General features: G+C 46.6%; 1 protein-coding gene across 1 annotated transcript; it reads left to right on the top strand.

Moving 5' to 3' along the window:
• Positions 1-1010: 1010 nt before the first annotated feature.
• Positions 1011-3733, top strand: LOC133374831 (protein S100-A12-like). The gene is made up of 3 exons (XM_061606075.1): positions 1011-1125; positions 2406-2569; positions 3363-3733. Exons 2-3 carry the CDS (start codon positions 2429-2431, stop codon positions 3522-3524), a joined length of 303 nt encoding a protein of 100 aa, XP_061462059.1. The 5' UTR covers positions 1011-1125; positions 2406-2428; the 3' UTR covers positions 3525-3733.
• The last annotated feature ends 14432 nt before the right edge of the window (positions 3734-18165 follow it).

Raw genomic sequence — 18165 nt, 5'->3', positions numbered from 1 at the left:
ATTGGAGGTCGCTGATTCATAGGGTAGCCATAAGTCGTGATCGACTTGAAGGCACATAACAACAAATTAATTTCAGTGGGTCTTCCTTGAGTAGGGCTTAGTTGAATACAACTTGGAATTAAGACACATGGCTAACCTTTGGTCCATTACTTTCAGTTGGGGATGGAATGATATGTCAATTTCCATTCTCTCATTTTTCTAATCTTAAATTTGATGCTGCATGTTTCTGCAGCAATTTTGCAATTTTTAAAAAATGAAAATCCTCATAGAAATTCGTCAGCATTTTAGTGCAAATTTCTCCTCATAAATAAATTTCTGCATGCACTTTTGATGAACGTGCACATTTTTTTTGGAAAACAATTTAAGTCATAATCGACTTGAAGGCACATAGCAACAAGAAGTGCATTTTTGTATGTTATTTTCCCAATATAGTCATTGTGGGCACACTTTCCCCTAATAGGTGCACCTTTGTAAACAGTGCATGGCTGGAGAACTGCATTGCAAAATCTGGATACGTGCAAATTTCAAAGGATGGCTGCGTTTTGGTTCTCATAGTATTTTGGAAATTGTGAGTTTGATCAATTTGCCTTTAAATGTGAACTGAATCAAATTCCTCCCCCATCTCTACTTTTAATGGGTCTACTCTGCGTATAACGTCCTTGGATTCCAGCCCACTGAACGCATCCCACCGTTGCTGCAAAAAAATTAAAGATTAAAAATAAAGCACCAAAAAGGACTTCCAGCACTTTCCGGAAAGGCTGACCCAAATTGTACACAGAAACAGGTTCCTTGCAAATGTTTTTTTTTTTTTTTTTTTTACGAACTCTATGGAAACAATCCAAAGGCTTGCCTTACAGCGCTGAGAAATGATGGCCCATGACTCACCGCAAGTTGCGGGACCGGATGGGAAAAGCCCCAGAGGAGATGAAGTGAATCAAGGATCTTGAGCAACCAATGAACCCCTCAGTGGGCAAAAGGAGGGAGTGAGCAGAGGAAAGTAACAGAGGATTTCACAACTGTGGGTGGTAGCAGGTCTCTGGAGAGGGAGTATAAGAGAGAGGGCCATCCTAGGGCTCTTCACTGCATCTTGGCTTGTTCTTGCTCTTTCCTTAATTGCTGGCTAAGGTAAGACAATGGGGAGGACATCTTGTGCTATTGTTAGGTTCTGGTCTTCCCAACGGAGACAGGATGCTCAATCCTTTTGAGAATATCAGCTGATGGAGGGATGGGGAACCTGAGGCCTTCCACATGTTCCTTGGCTCCAACTCCCATCATCCCTGGCCTGCACAGCCAATGGTCAGGGATGATGCGAGTTGTAGCTTGACAAGGTTCTTGGTCGCCAACTCCCATCATACCTGGGCAGCACAGCCAATGGTCAGGGAAGATGGGAGCTGTAGTTTGACAAGGTTCCATCAGCCCCAGAAAGCTGCTTTAAATAGGCTATAGATTTTTTTTGGGGGGGGAAAGGGAGTCCATTTTTGTTGCATTTTATCTTCTGGAGACAACAGAATGCACAGACCTTGGATTTTTTAAAAAAATACAGATACGTTGCCAGTGCCATTGTGTTGGTATTTATGCTCCTGTTTTCCTGTTTTGTTTTTAAAATGTTGTGACTCTGTTTTAATGATACTGTTTGATTGCTTTTAATGTTCTGTGCTGCCTGGAGATTTTGAAATGTTCAGTGGCTTAGAGAAAGGGCTTTGAAAGTAAAAAAAGAATCAATAAGAGGTGCAGACGTAAGGAGGAGTCCGAACATAAATGGAAATACACAAGAAACTGCCTCACATTGTCCGAACCCTGGGCCATCTAGTGCGGTGTTGTCCACACTGACTGGCAGCCACTCTCCAGGGCTTCATGGAGGGGACTTTCCCGTCCCCACTGGGAGATGCTAGAGGTTGAAGCTGGGACCTTTGGCATGCAAAGCAGAAGATCTACCATGCATCTAGTTATAGTGAGGAAAGGCTGTGGCTAGGTGACCTGTGTACCTGTTCAGGCCACCTGTCCACGTGTTAACTGCTGATTAGATCCTTTAAGGTATTCTCATCTTATTTTTTAAAAAAATAATCTTTAGACCAGACTTGGACTAAGGAGCGCATCAAATCCAGGATGCCTTGAAACAGAAGACTGTCTCTTTTTTCCAAAAAGGGGATCTATCTCTCTACCTAATCAAGATAGAGAGATAGATAGATAAACCCAAAATATATGTTGTAGGATACTCCACACCTGATCCAGCAGAGGTCTGCTTATGTTCTTTTGAGTAACAGTGAGAGAGAGGGCTCTTGCCTTCACATCCGGACTGCGGGCTTCCTGGTGGAATGTGATTGGCCCCTACAAGAACAGGATGCAGGATTAGACAGACCATTGGCCTGATCCAACTACAGGGCTCTTCTCTTATGTCTTCCTAGGTTGCCAACAGAAGTCCTTCAACATGTCCAAGGCCAAGACTGCAATGCAAATTGTGGCTGACCAATTGATTGACATCTTCCACAAGTACGCTGGGCAATCTGATGACCTAGATAAGAAGGAATTTAAGAAGATGATTGATGAGCAGTTTCCCGACTGCGTTGAGGTGAGGGGGCTACTAAGAGGCTGGGGCACTGTTGCACAATGACAGGCCCAGGAATGGACACGTGTTTGGATCAATGTTCAGAGTGCCCCTGGGCAAATTAAGACCGTAAGCAGCTGAGGACCTACCAGTATAGTTGGTTGTATTCAGTGAAATCCTCCTCAGGGTAGACCCATTGAAATTAATGAAACTAAGATTAGTCGTGTCATCAAGTTTTAATCAAGTTTTATTACGGCCAAAGACCAATATAAAAGTAAAACAAACATCATAAAACAATTATTAAGATAGGGACATTCAAATTTAAAACACTAATCACTAAACATTCATCAGCATGTTAGTGCAGATTTCACCTAAACATTTTTACATGCAACTTTGCCTGATATACAGATTTTTGCCTAGCAATATTCCCCAGTGGGATGTGTTTTCTATGCTGTTTTCACAAATACACACATTTATGTGCACATTGTGCCCTAGTATGAGCTGCCCGGCAAAGTTCGGGGAAGTACTATTTGGGAAAGTACAAATTTGGTATGTTCACCGTTAAATGCAAACTAAACCAAATTTCACCTCCTTCCCTGTAAACCACTATTGATGTTTCTTTTTTGTTCCTTTTGTTTTGTTAAACCAGATGTGGGGGAACCTTTGGCCCTCCAGATGTTGCTAGCCAAACCTCCCTGGAGGGCCAAAGGATCCCCACACCTGTGTTAAACTTTTTGCTTTGCGATGGTCTGATGACTGGCATGCAGAAACCCAAATCTGAACCCTAAATCTGTTATTCATCCTCCCCCCAATGCAGTATCCCCGAAAACAAGAAGGAAAAGACAAACTTTTCAAGGATCTGGATAAAAACAAGAATGACCGAATCAGCTTTGAAGAATGGACCACCCTGCTTGGATCCTTCCTTACTTGCTCCCACATCAAGTTCCACCAGCAGCATGGTGACCATCATCACCACTGAAAAGGAGAGCTAGCAAATTTTCCAGGGGATGGTGCTTGGTGTGTGTTGGATACCAACCTCACACTCACACTCACACTCTCTCTCACACACACCCTCACACACACACACACACACACACACACACACACACACACCCCTTGTCCTGCATTCTCTTGCTTGGAATGTAAAGATCTCGCATGAGAATAAGAAATAAATGTTTTCTATCAAAATTTGCAATGGTGTTCTTTCTTCTACTCCAAAGTGGTTCTCAAACGTGGTTGAGGATGAAACGTTTGCTTCTCCAGAAAGCTTCCCTCTCCATTATCAGTTCCTTCCCAGAATCGCAGAGCTCAGCACAGGCATCTAGATCAACTTCCTGCTCGGGTGCAGGAAAGCCATAGCAGGGAGCATCCCCTCGTTTCGTGGGTAGAGCATCAGACTACGACTTGAGAGACCAGGGTTCAAACTGGCCCCACTCCGCCATGAAGCTCACTGGGCGGGACCTTGGGCCAGCCACCAACTCTCAGCCTAACCTACCTCACAGGGTGGTTGTGAGGATATAATGGGGAGTGGGGGAACCATGTATGGCCATCTTGACTGGCAGCGGGTCTCCAAAGTTTTGGACAGGGTCTCTCCCAGCCCTACATGGGGATGCCAGGGATTTATTTATTTATTTATTATTTTATTTTTACCCCGCCCTTCCTCCCAACAGGAGCCCAGGGCGGCAAACGGAAACACTGAAAGCACTTTAAAACATCATAAAAAGACCTTAAAATACATTAAAACAAAACAATGTTTAAAAACGTTAAAAAACACTTCAAAAACATCTTTAAAAAAAAAAAAGGGTTAAAAACATATTATTAAACAACATATTAAAAGCAATTCTAACACAGACGCAGACTGAACCGGGGACCTTCTACATGCAAAGCAGACCCTCTGCCACTGAGCTATGGCCATTCCCCTGAAGATGATGAATGATGCCGGTCCTCATGGTTCTGAGTAAAGGGCTGATTCTAATGCTCACAGGCAACTGCCGTATACAGAGTCAGACCCTTGCTCCGTTTAGCTCAGTATTGTCTACACAGCCCGGCAGCAGCTCTCCAGGGTTTCAGGCAGGCGTCTCTCCCTCCTCCCTGGAGATGTCAGGGACTGAACCTGAGACCTTCTGCATGCACAGGAAATGCTCTACCACTGAGCGACGTGCAACCCTGTACCTCTCCACCCCCTGAGTTCAAGAGGATTTACCCTGAGTAAGCACGTCTAGGGTAGGGTTGCAGCCAGGTAACCTGCCTTGCCTCTAAGGCAACCAAGAGATTCTACGGGGTCTCCTGCCCCCATTTTGATCCTCACGACGACTCTCTGAGGAAGGTTAGAGTGAGCGGTAGCAAATGGCCTGTGGCCAACCAATGACCTTCACGGTGCTTGGGGATGGAGGACGCAAGCTTGAATTGTCTGGTTCTCATTTAGGAAGAATGAGCACAACATCGACAGAAATATAAAACATCTCGCCCTGTGCAGGGAAGAGTGTGACCAGGTGAGCCCTGTGCCTGTTCTGTCTGCAGTCAAGGTGCTAAAACTGGAGACTGGTTCATTACGTCAAATGGGGCACTGCAGCATTTATAGTACTCACTCACGCAACTAGGCAGCTAGGCGAAATACAAATCCAGCAGATAAAATGAAAAAACAAGCACACAGATGATCAGGGAAGGCAGACCCAGTCCTGGGGCCTAGTTAAGGTTGGGCGAGTGTGGCCCCCAAGGAAACAGCTCTGGGCGCATGCTCAGACTAGAGTTCAAGTAAGCCTTGCTATCTTCCTTACTGAGGCTGCTTTAGAGCCCTCATAACAACGGCTGGTGTGGAAGCCCTCCTGACAGGGGCTGGAACACAGGCAGTGCCCCCTCCAAGTCTGATCAGAGACAGGTGGGGGGCCCTCTTTGTCAGAGCTGCACATTTGGATTTGGATTGGCTGAATGGGGCAGAGCACCTGATCGGCAAGAGAACAGAAGATTGGAACTCTGGAAGTTCATAGACATATAAAATGTCTGTCTGGGGACAGGAAAGAGGATGTGGTTTTGAGGGCTTTTTTGGGGGGAAGGGGGCAGGAGGGTTTAGGAAAATGGTTCGACATTCTCCTTGGGAGGGCTAGTGGACCACCCTCCAGTGTCCTCTTCCTCCTCTTCCTCCTCCTCCCTGTGCCTCCTCCTTCTCCCAGTTGCTCCCAGCTAGGCGCTTTCTCTCCGCTCTTCTGCGGGCAGCTGTTTCTCAACTGTCCATCAGCAAACGGGCAGGAATGTGAAACGCTTCCAGGAGGGGAGAGCCCCAGAAAGATCTGTCGATTGCCTCCTCTTGCCTCTTGCTAAACAGGTTGCTCAAGGTTCCTCACGGACCAGTTTTGACACGGGAGGCAGGGCAGATGCTGATCGATTGCCCCGGGGATGGGGAAAGTGAGGCCGTGAAACGACTGGACTGCTCAGAGCTTACAGAGAGGCACCACTTCCCGTGGATTGCCGCAAGAACTGTTGGTGAAGGGCCTTTGCTGTAGGGATCTAGCTAAGAACACAGGAAGCCTTATAACAAGTCAGACCATCTGTCCATTGAGCTCAGTATTGTCTGCTCTGACTGGCAACGGCTTCCCAGGGTTTCAGGCAGGCGTCTATCCCAGCCTCACCTGCAGATGCCATTGGGGATTGAACCTGGGACTTTCTGCACGCCGGTGCTCTACCACTGAGCTACGATCCTTCGCCTAAAAATAACATAAGATTCTAGTCCTCATGGGTAAAAAAAAATAAAAATAAATGTACTGCCTTCAAGTCGATTCTGACTTATGGCGACCCTATGAATAGGGTTTTCATGAGGCTGAGAGGCAGTGACTGGCCTAAGGTCACCCAGTGAGGTTCATGGCTATGTGGGGATTCAAACCCTGGTCTCCCAGGTCGTAGTCCAACACCCTAACCACTATGCTTTGTTGTTGTTCTGTTGAGGGCTGTCAGACCCCTACTCAGAGTCTGCTCTCATAATGAATCTCTCACACTGGCCCCAGCACAGGTCTCTCACGTTCCCACTACTAGGCGCCACCACCTGACACTCTGTAACTCAATACTGCCCTGAGACTGTGCCTTAGTCTCCCCCTCAGATTGCTACTTAGTGTCTGGGTGCACTTTCAGGCCACAACCCCCCTGTATCTTCCTGCCTTTAAAGATCACAGCACTGGGTTGCTTTGGATACCTGCTGCTGTTACACTATCCCTTCACCGCTGCCACCATTGAGACTGTTCCCAGCTTTGGTATTTGCTCTGCCCACCCTTCTGGTCTGCTCTATCCCAGCCAAGGATCAGGCGTGTTGTTAAACCAAAACTATTTACTTATTAACACAAGGAATAAAGTGGATTACTTTAAGTTCAGTCAACATGCATCTGGTTGCATATAATAGTTTTCTCTTTATATATCTTAGTCTTAAAACCTGCCTCGCTACCCGCCTAAACACAAAGCCACCTCTCCAAAACCCAGAACCAACAACCAACTAAGTAACTAACTGTCATCCTTTCATTTATACCTTCAACCACCCAGAAGCTCAGCCAATCACAACCAAAGCTTGGAAAAGTTACTTCTTTGAACTGCAACTCCCATCAGCCCAATCCAGTGGCCATGCTGGCTGGGGCTGATGGGAGTTGTAGTTCAAAAAAGTAACTTTTCCAAGCTCTGAATTCACAACTCAGCATTCTTCCATTTTTCCAACACATGTGCTCCCCCTCCCAACTCTCTCTCCTTACCATATTTACACTACGAAACCAGCACTTACCATAAATACTGTGCCGATATAACAAGGGCATCACAAAGGGCTGCTTTCCGTCAAGGGCAATCTGTCGGGGTTCAAGTGCCAATGGTGGGCTGGGCCAATGTCAACTGTGGGTGGGACCCACGCTAGAAACTGTGACCGTAATTCTGAACAAGTCTCAAGTATTTATACAAGGGCAGTTTTGAAGTGTCTGGCGTTTCTTTGCAAGACGGAGAGAATCAGAACAGGTGGAGGCTGCACACCTTTTCTCCCAGCAGAGAAGCAACGGTGACGGCAGGGAGCTCTTCTGCCCCATAGGAAGACACTTTTTCAGTTTAGTTAGGTGCTAAGTGTTTGCACAGCTGCGATGCTTAATTGTCCACAGTATCTTTGCAAGGGAGAAGAAAACCAGAACTGGCCACACCCCATGACCTCAGTGGCCACTCCCCTGTGACTTCCCAATAGGTCTGCCAGGCCCAGTGGGCACCAGGCGTGCTATTGCCAATGGTGATTTCCACCCCGAAGAAACTGTTGGAGAATTTCTCTTCCTTTGGGGAAATTTAGTAAAATGTTTCTCCTCTGCCCCCATGATTTTTTTCTGTCCAGAAAGTGGGTGGAGAATTTTGAGAGGCCATTGGCACACTATTTTAGTTCCCTCCCCATCACCGTGTTCTACCAAATTTGAACCGATGTTCTGGGATTTCAGAAATGTAGCCCAGCACTCGATGATCCTTTGTAGAAGTTTTCTGGCTTATTTAGCTGCAGATTTCCAAATTAGAAAAAGCCACAAGAGCCCCACGGGCAGAGCCCGCAGCACGTAACTGAGTGACCTTCATCAAAGCTAATGACATATGGGTCTGTTGGGAAAACAAAAACCTCCTCATTAAAATAACAACAGCCCCAAACTGTTGCGTCATGAACACACCACACAACCAGTTAAAAGTTTTGTAGAACAAACCAATCCTTTAAAAAAAAAAAGCATTGGCAGGCTATCAGTGCAGGTGACCTACAACAACCGATTACGTGGGGAGAATTGCATAGGCACACTGGCATACAATGAAACATTGTGATCTGCCAAAGGTAAAACCCCCAGCTTTTGTGATCCTTTTTCATTTGCACCACACGGTTCTGTAGGATTATCTTCAACGGGACTAGCGAAGTGTGCTTCCATTCTCGTCCTGGAGCCCCTTGGCTGATTTGAATCTGACCTAGACTCAGCTATGTGATTGGTTGACCACCCTTGGAGCAAGCCACCTCTTTGGTGAGTAGTATCCTTTTTGATGGCCAAGGGATTGCTTTTCTTGGGTTACTTATTGTGTATCGGCTTTTGCACCAGCCGCTGCTGACACTGGGGATGCAACCGCATGCTGTGCCACCCTAGTCAGAGGCAGCATGCTTCTGAAAACCAGTTGCCGGAAGCCTCAGGAGGGGAGAGTGTTCTTGCACTCGGGTCCTGCTTGCGGGCTTCCCCCAGGCACCTGGTTGGCCACTGTGAGAACAGGATGCTGGACTAGATGGGCCACTGGCCTGATCCAGCAGGCTCTTCTTATGTTCTTATGTTCTTATGCGTGGTGTTAACCGCCACCCTTGGCTCTCCCTGATAAATATGAGAACATATCCAGCATTTCTGACAAAGTTTAAAAAGCCAAAATGAGTGAAGTGAGACATTTTTGAAAGAAACCCTAGTAGCCAAGATGTAAGTTTAACGTTGCAGCCGCAGGTCATAACACAACAAATCAAAACGTATACAAGCACATTAGCACATCCTACATCCAGCAGAATACAAAAAGCGTTAAGACACCGTACATCCAAGAAGTGATAAAATCAAATCAAACTGAATTCAAAATGTCAAATAGTACTTGCAGACACTAATAAAAATGGTCCAGATTCTAGAGCAAGTCCTGTTTGTAGGCTTGGCAAATAACAGATCTCTTTCTCATTTTAGAGGATAAAAGAGTGAAAACAGCCACTTGATTGCTAACATAAGGAAATGCATCCTCCTGCTAGTAGGTGATGCATTCCTCTTCTGAGTGGAGAAGTTGGCAATAATCTGACCCAGCATCCTGTCTTTTATGGCGTCATAAAAGGGGCAGTGTAGGACATAATGTTTAATGTCCTCCAGTAGCCATGATGGCTATGCTCTGCCTCCATAGTCGGAGGCAATATACTTCTGAATACCAGTTCGGTGGAATCTGAGAGTGCTCTTGTACTCAGGTCCTGTTTAGGGGCTTCCCATTGAGGCATCTGGTTGGCCACTGTGCGAATGGGATGCTGGACTAGAAGGGCCACCAGCCTGATCCAGCAGCAGGACTCTTCTGAGGTCCTCGCAATCCACGGCATGAAATGATGCTTTGTGGGGGAATGGGCGGTCTCCCAGATGTTGCTCAACTGCAGCTCCCATAATCCATGACCGTTAACCATGCTAGGCTGAGGGCGATGGGAACTGGACCCCAGCTGGGACTTCTGAAGGATCAGTTGCTTTTTGGTTCGGGCATTGTTTCAGGATCATAGAATCATAGAATAGTACAGTTGGAAGGGGCCTACAAGGCCATCGAGTCCAACCCCCTGCACAATGCAGGAATCCAAATCAAAGCATTCCCGACAGATGGCTGTCCAGCTGTCTCTTGAAGGCCTCCAGTGTCAGAGAGCCCACTACCTCTCTAGGTCATTGGTTCCATTGTCATATGGAAAAACTTAGAAAGTTTTTCCTGATGTCCAGTCGAAATCTGGCTTCCTGCAACTTGAGCCTATTATTCCGTGTCCTGTACTCTGGGATGATCGAGAAGAGATGCCAGCCCTCCTCTATGTGACAACCTTTCATGTACTTGAAGAGTGCTATCATACCTCCCCTCAGTCTTTTCTTCTTATGGCTAAACATGCCCAGTTCTTTCAGTCTCTCCTCATAGGGCTTTGTTTCCAGGAGGTGTGAATCTGGTAGGTTCACCTTGACATGTGGGCTGAACTGCATTTCACCCTACCACTACTCCTGTTCCTACCTGAAGATGCCAGGGGTTGAACCAGGGGACCTTGTGCATGCACAGAAGATGCTCTACCACTGAGCTACGGCCTCTTCTTATGTTCTTATGAGACAAGATCTTATCTTAAAAAAAAAAAGCCCAAACCCTGTGACATGCTTTTTTGGACAGCCCTCTGGTTCTGAAACCTTGTGGTAGGGGAGGCACTCCCTTTTAACCTGCCATCGCGACAACCCCAGGTCTCCATCGCACTGTGCTGATTCACCTCCTGAGAGGAAGGGGCCAGCTCTTTCCTCTTCCTCTTGACTCTGCCTCACACAGGAATGTCACCCCACTTGACTGAAGACCATTTTTAAAAACTTGTAAAAACAGGCATTTTTTTTTTATAGAAAGCTTGCACCATCGGGGAAACCCCAGCTTGGGGAAATTGTGCAAGAATACAACCCCATCTGGAACAATCAACACTATCTAGTTTAACTCCTTGAAAACTCACTCTGTGTGCACATTATAGAAGATAAACTGGGAGGCTGAACAAAGAAGGGGATGGCCAGGGAGTTTTCACTGAATCCTTGTCCCTTTCAGTTACCCCCTAAAAGCCTCCCCAGTTCACCCTAATGCTAGCAGATAGGTCAGGGCTGGGCAACTTGTGGCCCTCCAGATGTTGCCGGACTCCACCTTCCACCAACCCCAGCCAGCATGTCCAATGGTTTAGTGATGATGGGAGCTGGAGTCCAGCAATGTCTGGAGGGCTACAGGCTCCCCAGCATTGTCCTGAACCCAACCAATCAGGAGCCACACATTAAATGCACTGATAGAGGTATAAAGCAAGGATGGGGAGCCTGTGGCTCTCCAGATGTTTAACTCTAACTCTCTTCAGCCTTAGCATGCCCAGTGATCAGGGATGAAGAGAGTTATAGTTCAGTAACATTTGGAGGGCCACAGGTCCCCTCCCCTGTCCTTGACACATGTCCCAACTTATCAGGGAATATGTAGCCCTCCAGTTGTTGGTGGACTCTTCTGATTATTAACCATGCTGGCAGGGGCTGGTGGGAGTTGGAGTCCAACAATATGTGGAGGCCCATGGGCTCTCCGTCCCTGCTTTACTCCTCAGTAAGCACATTTAACGTGTGGTCCCTGATTGGCTGGGATGTGTGTATATAACAGGGATGGGGGAACCTGAGTCCCAATAACATCTGGAGGACACCATGTTAGCTACCTCTGGTCGTCTTTTGACTTGGTGGCAGCCATCTGGGGTCTCCTGTCCCATCACCTTGTTCTTTGTTCAATTTTAACTGGGGGCAGGGGTTAAATCTGAGGCCTTCTGTGTGCAAAACGTCTGAATACCAGTTCTTGGTATTCTTCTATGCTTCTGAATATCAGTAGCTGGAAACCGCAGGAAGGGAGAGTTGCTGTTGCGCTCGGGTTCTGCTTGTGGGCTTCCCATCGGCGCATCTGGCTGGCCACTGTGAGAACAGGAGGCTGGACTAGGTGGGCCACTGGCCTGATCCACCAGCCAGGGTCTTCTTATGTTCTGCTGTGCCGCTGCAAGATGGTTCCTCCAAGTGGTTTTGGGGGTTCAGCCAGGAAGTTCCAACAGCAGCCACCAAATTTCAGAGGGGTTCAAAAGCTAGCATTAGAATGACCCCCCCCCTCGTAGCAACCCCACTGGAAGTGTCTTAGGGGAGGTGGCTGGGAGAAAAGATCAGGCCAAGAGAGAGAGGCACAGACACACCCAATGCTCTCTATTCACTAGGGTGTGCTGGCTTTTTCTTGTCCAGGACAAATCAGGTTAGAGCCAGACTAGAGCCATGGGTTGACAGCCATACTGTCAACGCCAACATTTCAAAGATCAAAAGACAGGCGTGGATGGGACATCTCCCCGATTCTTGTCCCAAGGATCGTTTCATGAGCCCTACCCACTCTATTCCTGCACCCTAAGAGGGACCTGCAACAAAAACATTGCCGTGCAATGTGCCGCTGTTAAGGATGTCAGCCACACCTTCTTTCAGGACATGCCATTCCATCCCACCTTATTCCCCTCCCATGATTTTTCACCCCCCACCTAACAGACATTCAGTGGTCAATGGCCATGGAGCATCCTTATAGGGCTGTTGTGTGTGTGATGACCTAAGGGTCTCCCCCCTCCCCAGATCTCTGCCAAAATCTGTCTCTCCTCCCCAGTTTCTTAAAAGGATCCTCCCCCCCCACAAAAGAGGCCAGTGTTTTCCTTCACCTTCCTCTTTAGAATTCCTTTCAAATTCAGCAGACTTGGGGCTTTCATGAGTAGAGATGGAAGGATCTGTCACTTTTGGTTCCTTCACCGTCTCATTTTTCCAACCTTAAATTCCATCCTCCGTGCTTCTGCAGCAATTTGCAATTTTTTTTAATTCAAAGCAATCCTCACGAAAATCCAGTTCAGTTTGTGTTTAAAGGCAAATCTATCAAATCCTCAGCTTCCAAAACAATATGAGACCTGGAACACAGCCATCCTTTGAAATCCCCACGTATCCCAATTTTGCAAGGCAGTTCGCCAGCCAAGCAATTCATGTATTAGGAGAAAGTGAACACAAGAAAAGAATCTATAAGTGAAAATATCATACAACTGCATTGCATCAGGAGAAATTGCTTGCAGAAATGTGCCCATCCCTCAAAATGGCAGACGCAAAAATGTGTTTTGTTGGTGGAATTTCATGCTAAAATGCTGAAGAATTCTTGTGAGGATTTTTTTTTTAGAAAAAAGGATTTGCAAATTGCTGGAGTAATGTGGAGAACTGAATTCAAGACTGGAAAAAGGAGACAGCCAAAACTGATAGATTTTTCCATCCTACCTCCAGCTTTATCCACTGATCTTTGGAGAACTGGAAAACCAACCAGCCGGATCTGCCTTTCAGCCCAGCTCCTTAAGGCCTGCAGCTTGCCCTGATCATCTGTTTGGGCATGAGATGCTGCAAGGAGTCTCGCCCATTCAGATGCATTGCTTGCTTCTTTACTTCCCTGCAACGCTGGTCTAAAGGTCCAAACAGCGCATGCTGTGGCAATCCCAGAATTGCGATGGCCTAGCTCTTTATTGGCAAAGATCTCTTGTTGTGTCAGACAGGCTGACTTCTCTTTTTCTGGGATTCCATAAGGTGGGGTAGATTTGGAAGGAAGGGAATTTGAAGGTCAGACCCCCACTGATTGGGCTTACTGGAGGTTGGTGCAAATGGGCCAGCACAAAAGGAACGGTGCACTCCCAGGGTAGCCAATCAGGGAGCTAGCCCACAGATATTTTCCAGCACTCCATGCCTGAAGGTGTTTATACCTGAGCTTTCAGAGCCCCTCCCAGAACTAGGAATGGGTAAATCTCTCCATTTTCGTCTCTCTTATTTTTTAAATAAGTTATTTTCCACAATACATGCATTTATACACATATTTTACCCTATGCATTTTTGCACACATTACTGAGCTGCAGAAGAGGATTGCAAAATTCGCATAAGTGCAAATTTTGGTGGATGGCTGTGTTTCGATTCTCATATTGGTTTGGAAAGTGCATATTTGATCCATTCGTTTTTACATGTGAACTGAATTGAGTTTCTCCCCCATTCCTCGGCTGGACCAAAGCAAAGAGGGGAACTCTTCTTAACTTTCTCTTTTAATTCCATGACAGAAAAGATTTCATTTTCATTTTTGAAATTTCATTTTTAATTTGTATGCTGCCTTTCTACATTACTGTGCTCAAGGTGGTTTACAACCATAGAGAAATGACTATATAAAATCCACAGTCATACTACAATAATTCAAAACATAAGCAACTGGCCCGATTCAAGGATCCATTTCACATATCAGCATAGTGACAAAATATCCACAAAATGACAACAAAACAAAAATACCTCCCTCCTTTACAATAAATCATGAAGGTGATAAATGATAAAGCACCCTGTGCATTTGGGATATCTGCTGCCACCTTGTGGCATAAGAACATAAGAAGAGCCTGCTGGATCAGGCCAGTGGCCCATCTAGTCCAGCATCCTGTTCTCACAGTGGCCAACCAGGTGCCTGGGGGAAGCCCGCAAGCAGGACCCGAGTGCAAGAACACTCTCCCCTCCTGAGGCTTCCGGCAACTGGTTTTCAGAAGCATGCTGCCTCTGACTAGGGTGGCAGAGCACAGCCATCACGGCTAGTAGCCATTGATAGCCCTGTCCTCCATAAATTTGTCTAATCTTTTAAAGCCGTCCAAGCTGGTGGCCATTACTGCATCTTGTGGGAGCAAATTCCATAGTTTAACTATGCGCTGAGTAAAGAAGTACTTCCTTTTGTCTGTCCTGAATCTTCCAACATTCAGCTTCTTTGAATGTCCACGAGTTCTAGTATTATGAGAGAGGGAGAAGAACTTTTCTCTATCCACTTTCTCAATGCCATGCATAATTTTATACACTTCTATCATGTCTCCTCTGACCCGCCTTTTCTCTAAACTAAAAAGCCCCAAATGCTGCAACCTTTCCTCGTAAGGGAGTCGCTCCATCCCCTTGATCATTCTGGTTGCCCTCTTCTGAACCTTTTCCAACTCTATAATATCCTTTCTGAGATGAGGTGACCAGAACTGTACACAGTATTCCAAATGCGGCCGCACCATAGATTTATACAACGGCATGATGATATCGGCTGTTTTATTTTCAATACCTTTCCTAATTATTACTAGCATGGAATTTGCCTTTTTCACAGCTGCCGCACACTGGGTCGACATTTTCATCGTGCTGTCCACCACAACCCCGAGGTCTCTCTCCTGGTCGGTCACCGCCAGTTCAGACCCCATGAGCATATATGTGAAATTAAGATTTTTTGCTCCAATATGCATAATTTTACACTTGTTTATATTGAATTGCATTTGCCATTTTTCCGCCCATTCACTCAGTTTGGAGAGGTCTTTTTGGAGCTCTTCGCAATCCCTTTTTGTTTTAACAACCCTGAACAATTTAGTGTCGTCAGCAAACTTGGCCACTTCACTGCTCACTCCTAATTCTAGGTCATTAATGAACAAGTTGAAAAGTACAGGTCCCAATACCGATCCTTGAGGGACTCCACTTTCTACAGCCCTCCATTGGGAGAACTGTCCGTTTATTCCTACTCTCTGCTTTCTGCTTCTTAACCAATTCCTTATCCACAAGAGGACCTCTCCTCTTATTCCATGACTGCTAAGCTTCCTCAGAAGCCTTTGGTGAGGTACCTTGTCAAACGCTTTTTGAAAGTCTAAGTACACTATGTCCACTGGATCACCTCTATCTATATGCTTGTTGACACTCTCAAAGAATTCTAATAGGTTACTGAGACAGGACTTTCCCTTGCAGAAGCCATGCTGGCTCTGCTTCAGCAAGGCTTGTTCTTCTATGTGCTTAGTTAATCTAGCTTTAATAATACTTTCTACCAGTTTTCCAGGGACAGAAGTTAAGCTAACTGGCCTGTAAGCGTGCAGGCTGGTCTGCAAATAGAGGGACCTTTTTTTTCCTTTTGCACCAGGTCAGGTGCTATGGAAGTTCCGTTGCGCTGATTGGTTTTGTGATGCTCTGATGGCTAGATACATCTAAATGGATCTGATCTGGCTGCCCCAGGCAACAGATGCTGCTGGTGATGGCAGTGAGGAGAGATGTCAAGTGTTTGAGAACATTGCTGTGTGTGCTACGCGGCCTGACCTGCGCCCCTTAAGTTAGCTTGCTGTCCTCAGCTGTGTGGAGGTTACGGTCCCACCGCCAGCTATGATCAGATTCATTTAGATCACCCTTTCCCCAACCTTTGGATCACCAAGTGTTGCTGGACTGCAACTCTGTTATAATGAAGTTCTATTGTATATGCATTTTTGGGACACTTTTTTTGGGGGGATGGAAAATTGGATCATAAAATTTGGAGACTTGAGAAGTTTGAAAGATGGCTGTGATTTGGTTTTGGTATATTCTTTTGGGAAGGGCAAATTTCTTCCCACCCCTGGTCTTTACAGGCTTCCAATGAAAGTAGCTCACAAGGATATTTTGCCCTTCCTTCCTTCCTTCCTTCCTTCCTTCCTTCCTTCCTTCCTTCCTTCCTTCCTTCCTTCCTTCCTTCCTTCCTTCCTTCCTTCCTTCCTTCCTTCCTTCCTTCCTTCCTTCCTTCCTTCCTTCCTTCCTTCCTGCCTGCCTGCCTGCCTGCCTGCCTGCCTGCCTGCCTGCCTGCCTGCCTGCCTGCCTGCCTGCCTGCCTGCCGCCCCCTCTTGAAGCTTCCTCATTGGTGAGGATGGCTTGGTGTACGAAGGACGTGGCTGGTGCAGTGAAGGATCTTACACCTGCAACTCCCATCAGCCCCAGCCAGCATGGCCAATGGTCAGGAATGATGGGAACTCTATTCCAGCACCATCTAGGGACCCAAAGGTTGGGAAAGGCTGATTCAGATGTATCAAGACCAGAGGTTCCCACTTTGTGGTCTGTGGACCACCAGTGGTCCAGAAGAGTCACTCAGGTAGTCTGCTTTATATATTCATATTGGTTAGTTGTGTTTGTGTTGCTCCAATAGTTTTTTGTATTTTATTTCATTGTATTCCGAGTCGAATTCTGTGGAATGCAACCCAATGCAGGAAATCAAATGCTGTTCAGAATCATACGGCATCTGGCACAGCGCATGCAATTGCTCCTACAATCAGCAGAAAAATCTTGGATCGGCTCCCCCAAGACCTTCGGCAATTTTCAAGTGGTACATGGGGGGAAAAAAACCCTGGGGAAGGGCTGTAGCTCAGTGGTAGAACATCTGCTTTTCATGCCATGGGTCCTAGGTTCAATCCCCAGTGGCATCTCTAGGTAGGGCTGGGAGAGATTCCCTGTCTGAAAACCTGGAGAGCTGCTGCCAGCCAGTGTAGACAATACTGAGCTAGATGGACCAATAGTCTGAGTATAAGGCACCTTCTTATGTCCCTGTGCTTCTAGACATGATGGACTGCCTTCAAGTTGATCCCGACTTATGGCGACCCTCTGAATCGGGTTTTCATGGTAAGCGGTATTCAGAGGGGGTTTCCCATTGCCTCCCTCTGAGGCTGAGAGGCAGTGACTGGCCCAAGGTCACCCAGTGAGCTTCATGGCTGTGTGGGGATTCGAACCCTGGTCTCCCAGGTCGTACTCCAACACTACACCACATTGGCTCTCTCATTAGACGTTAACTCAGACCCAACAACCTTCCGGGAGCTGCACGCTGCCACCTTGTGGTACAACCTAAGCATGCAGGCTGTTCTGTCAATAAAAATACACGTGGTTTTCGGTAGAAGATCACAGCCGAGTATGCTTGCCAGGAAGCCAGGTTTCGCAGACAATGTCTGTCTTGTTATTTTTTAATGGATAGCTTACAAATGTACAAAAAAAAAAATTAGAAGTTTCCAAATAATAAAGAAGAAAGCTCTCCAGATGTTGATGAATGACAACTCCCATCACCTTTGGCCTCCCTTGGCCATTGCTGGGGCTGATGGGAGTTGTCGTTCAGCAACATCTGGAGGTCTAAATGTTCCCCACATCTGCCCTAGAACACTGGGCTCTGCCAACTCAGACAGTTAGTCTATCTTGTCCAGTCTTACCTACTCTGACCAGCAGTAGCTCTCCAGAGAATCAGGCAGAGGGCATTCCCAGCCCTAACTGGGGATCGCACCAGGGACCTTCAGTGTGCCATGTTTGAGCTCCACTGCTTTGCTTCACCTTTTATAGTTTCTCTGAACAGAAGTCCCTTTCAGTCACGGCAGGCGTCATCGAAAGCTCAAGCATGACTAAGGTAGGCTTTGTGATGCACCATAACTCTTGTTTTAATTGATGTGACGTAACAGCTGCCTTTCCACTGTTATGGCATAGCTGCCTTCTGCAAAATTGGGTCTCTTACATAAACCTCAGAGAGAGAGAGAGAGAGACAGACAGACAGACAGTGAAAGCGAGAGA

This window comes from Rhineura floridana, chromosome 22 (assembly GCF_030035675.1).
Source record: "Rhineura floridana isolate rRhiFlo1 chromosome 22, rRhiFlo1.hap2, whole genome shotgun sequence".
Taxonomy (NCBI): domain Eukaryota; kingdom Metazoa; phylum Chordata; class Lepidosauria; order Squamata; family Rhineuridae; genus Rhineura; species Rhineura floridana.
This window is presented reverse-complemented; position numbering and strand designations above follow the sequence as displayed.

Bases quoted from the DNA above. Each gene is read 5' to 3' on its own strand.
- LOC133374831 (XM_061606075.1), top strand. From the start codon at position 2,429: ATGTCCAAGGCCAAGACTGCAATGCAAATTGTGGCTGACCAATTGATT. The intron at 2,570-3,362 runs GTGAGGGGGCTA...CCCCCAATGCAG, and splicing joins AGTTTCCCGACTGCGTTGAG to TATCCCCGAAAACAAGAAGG.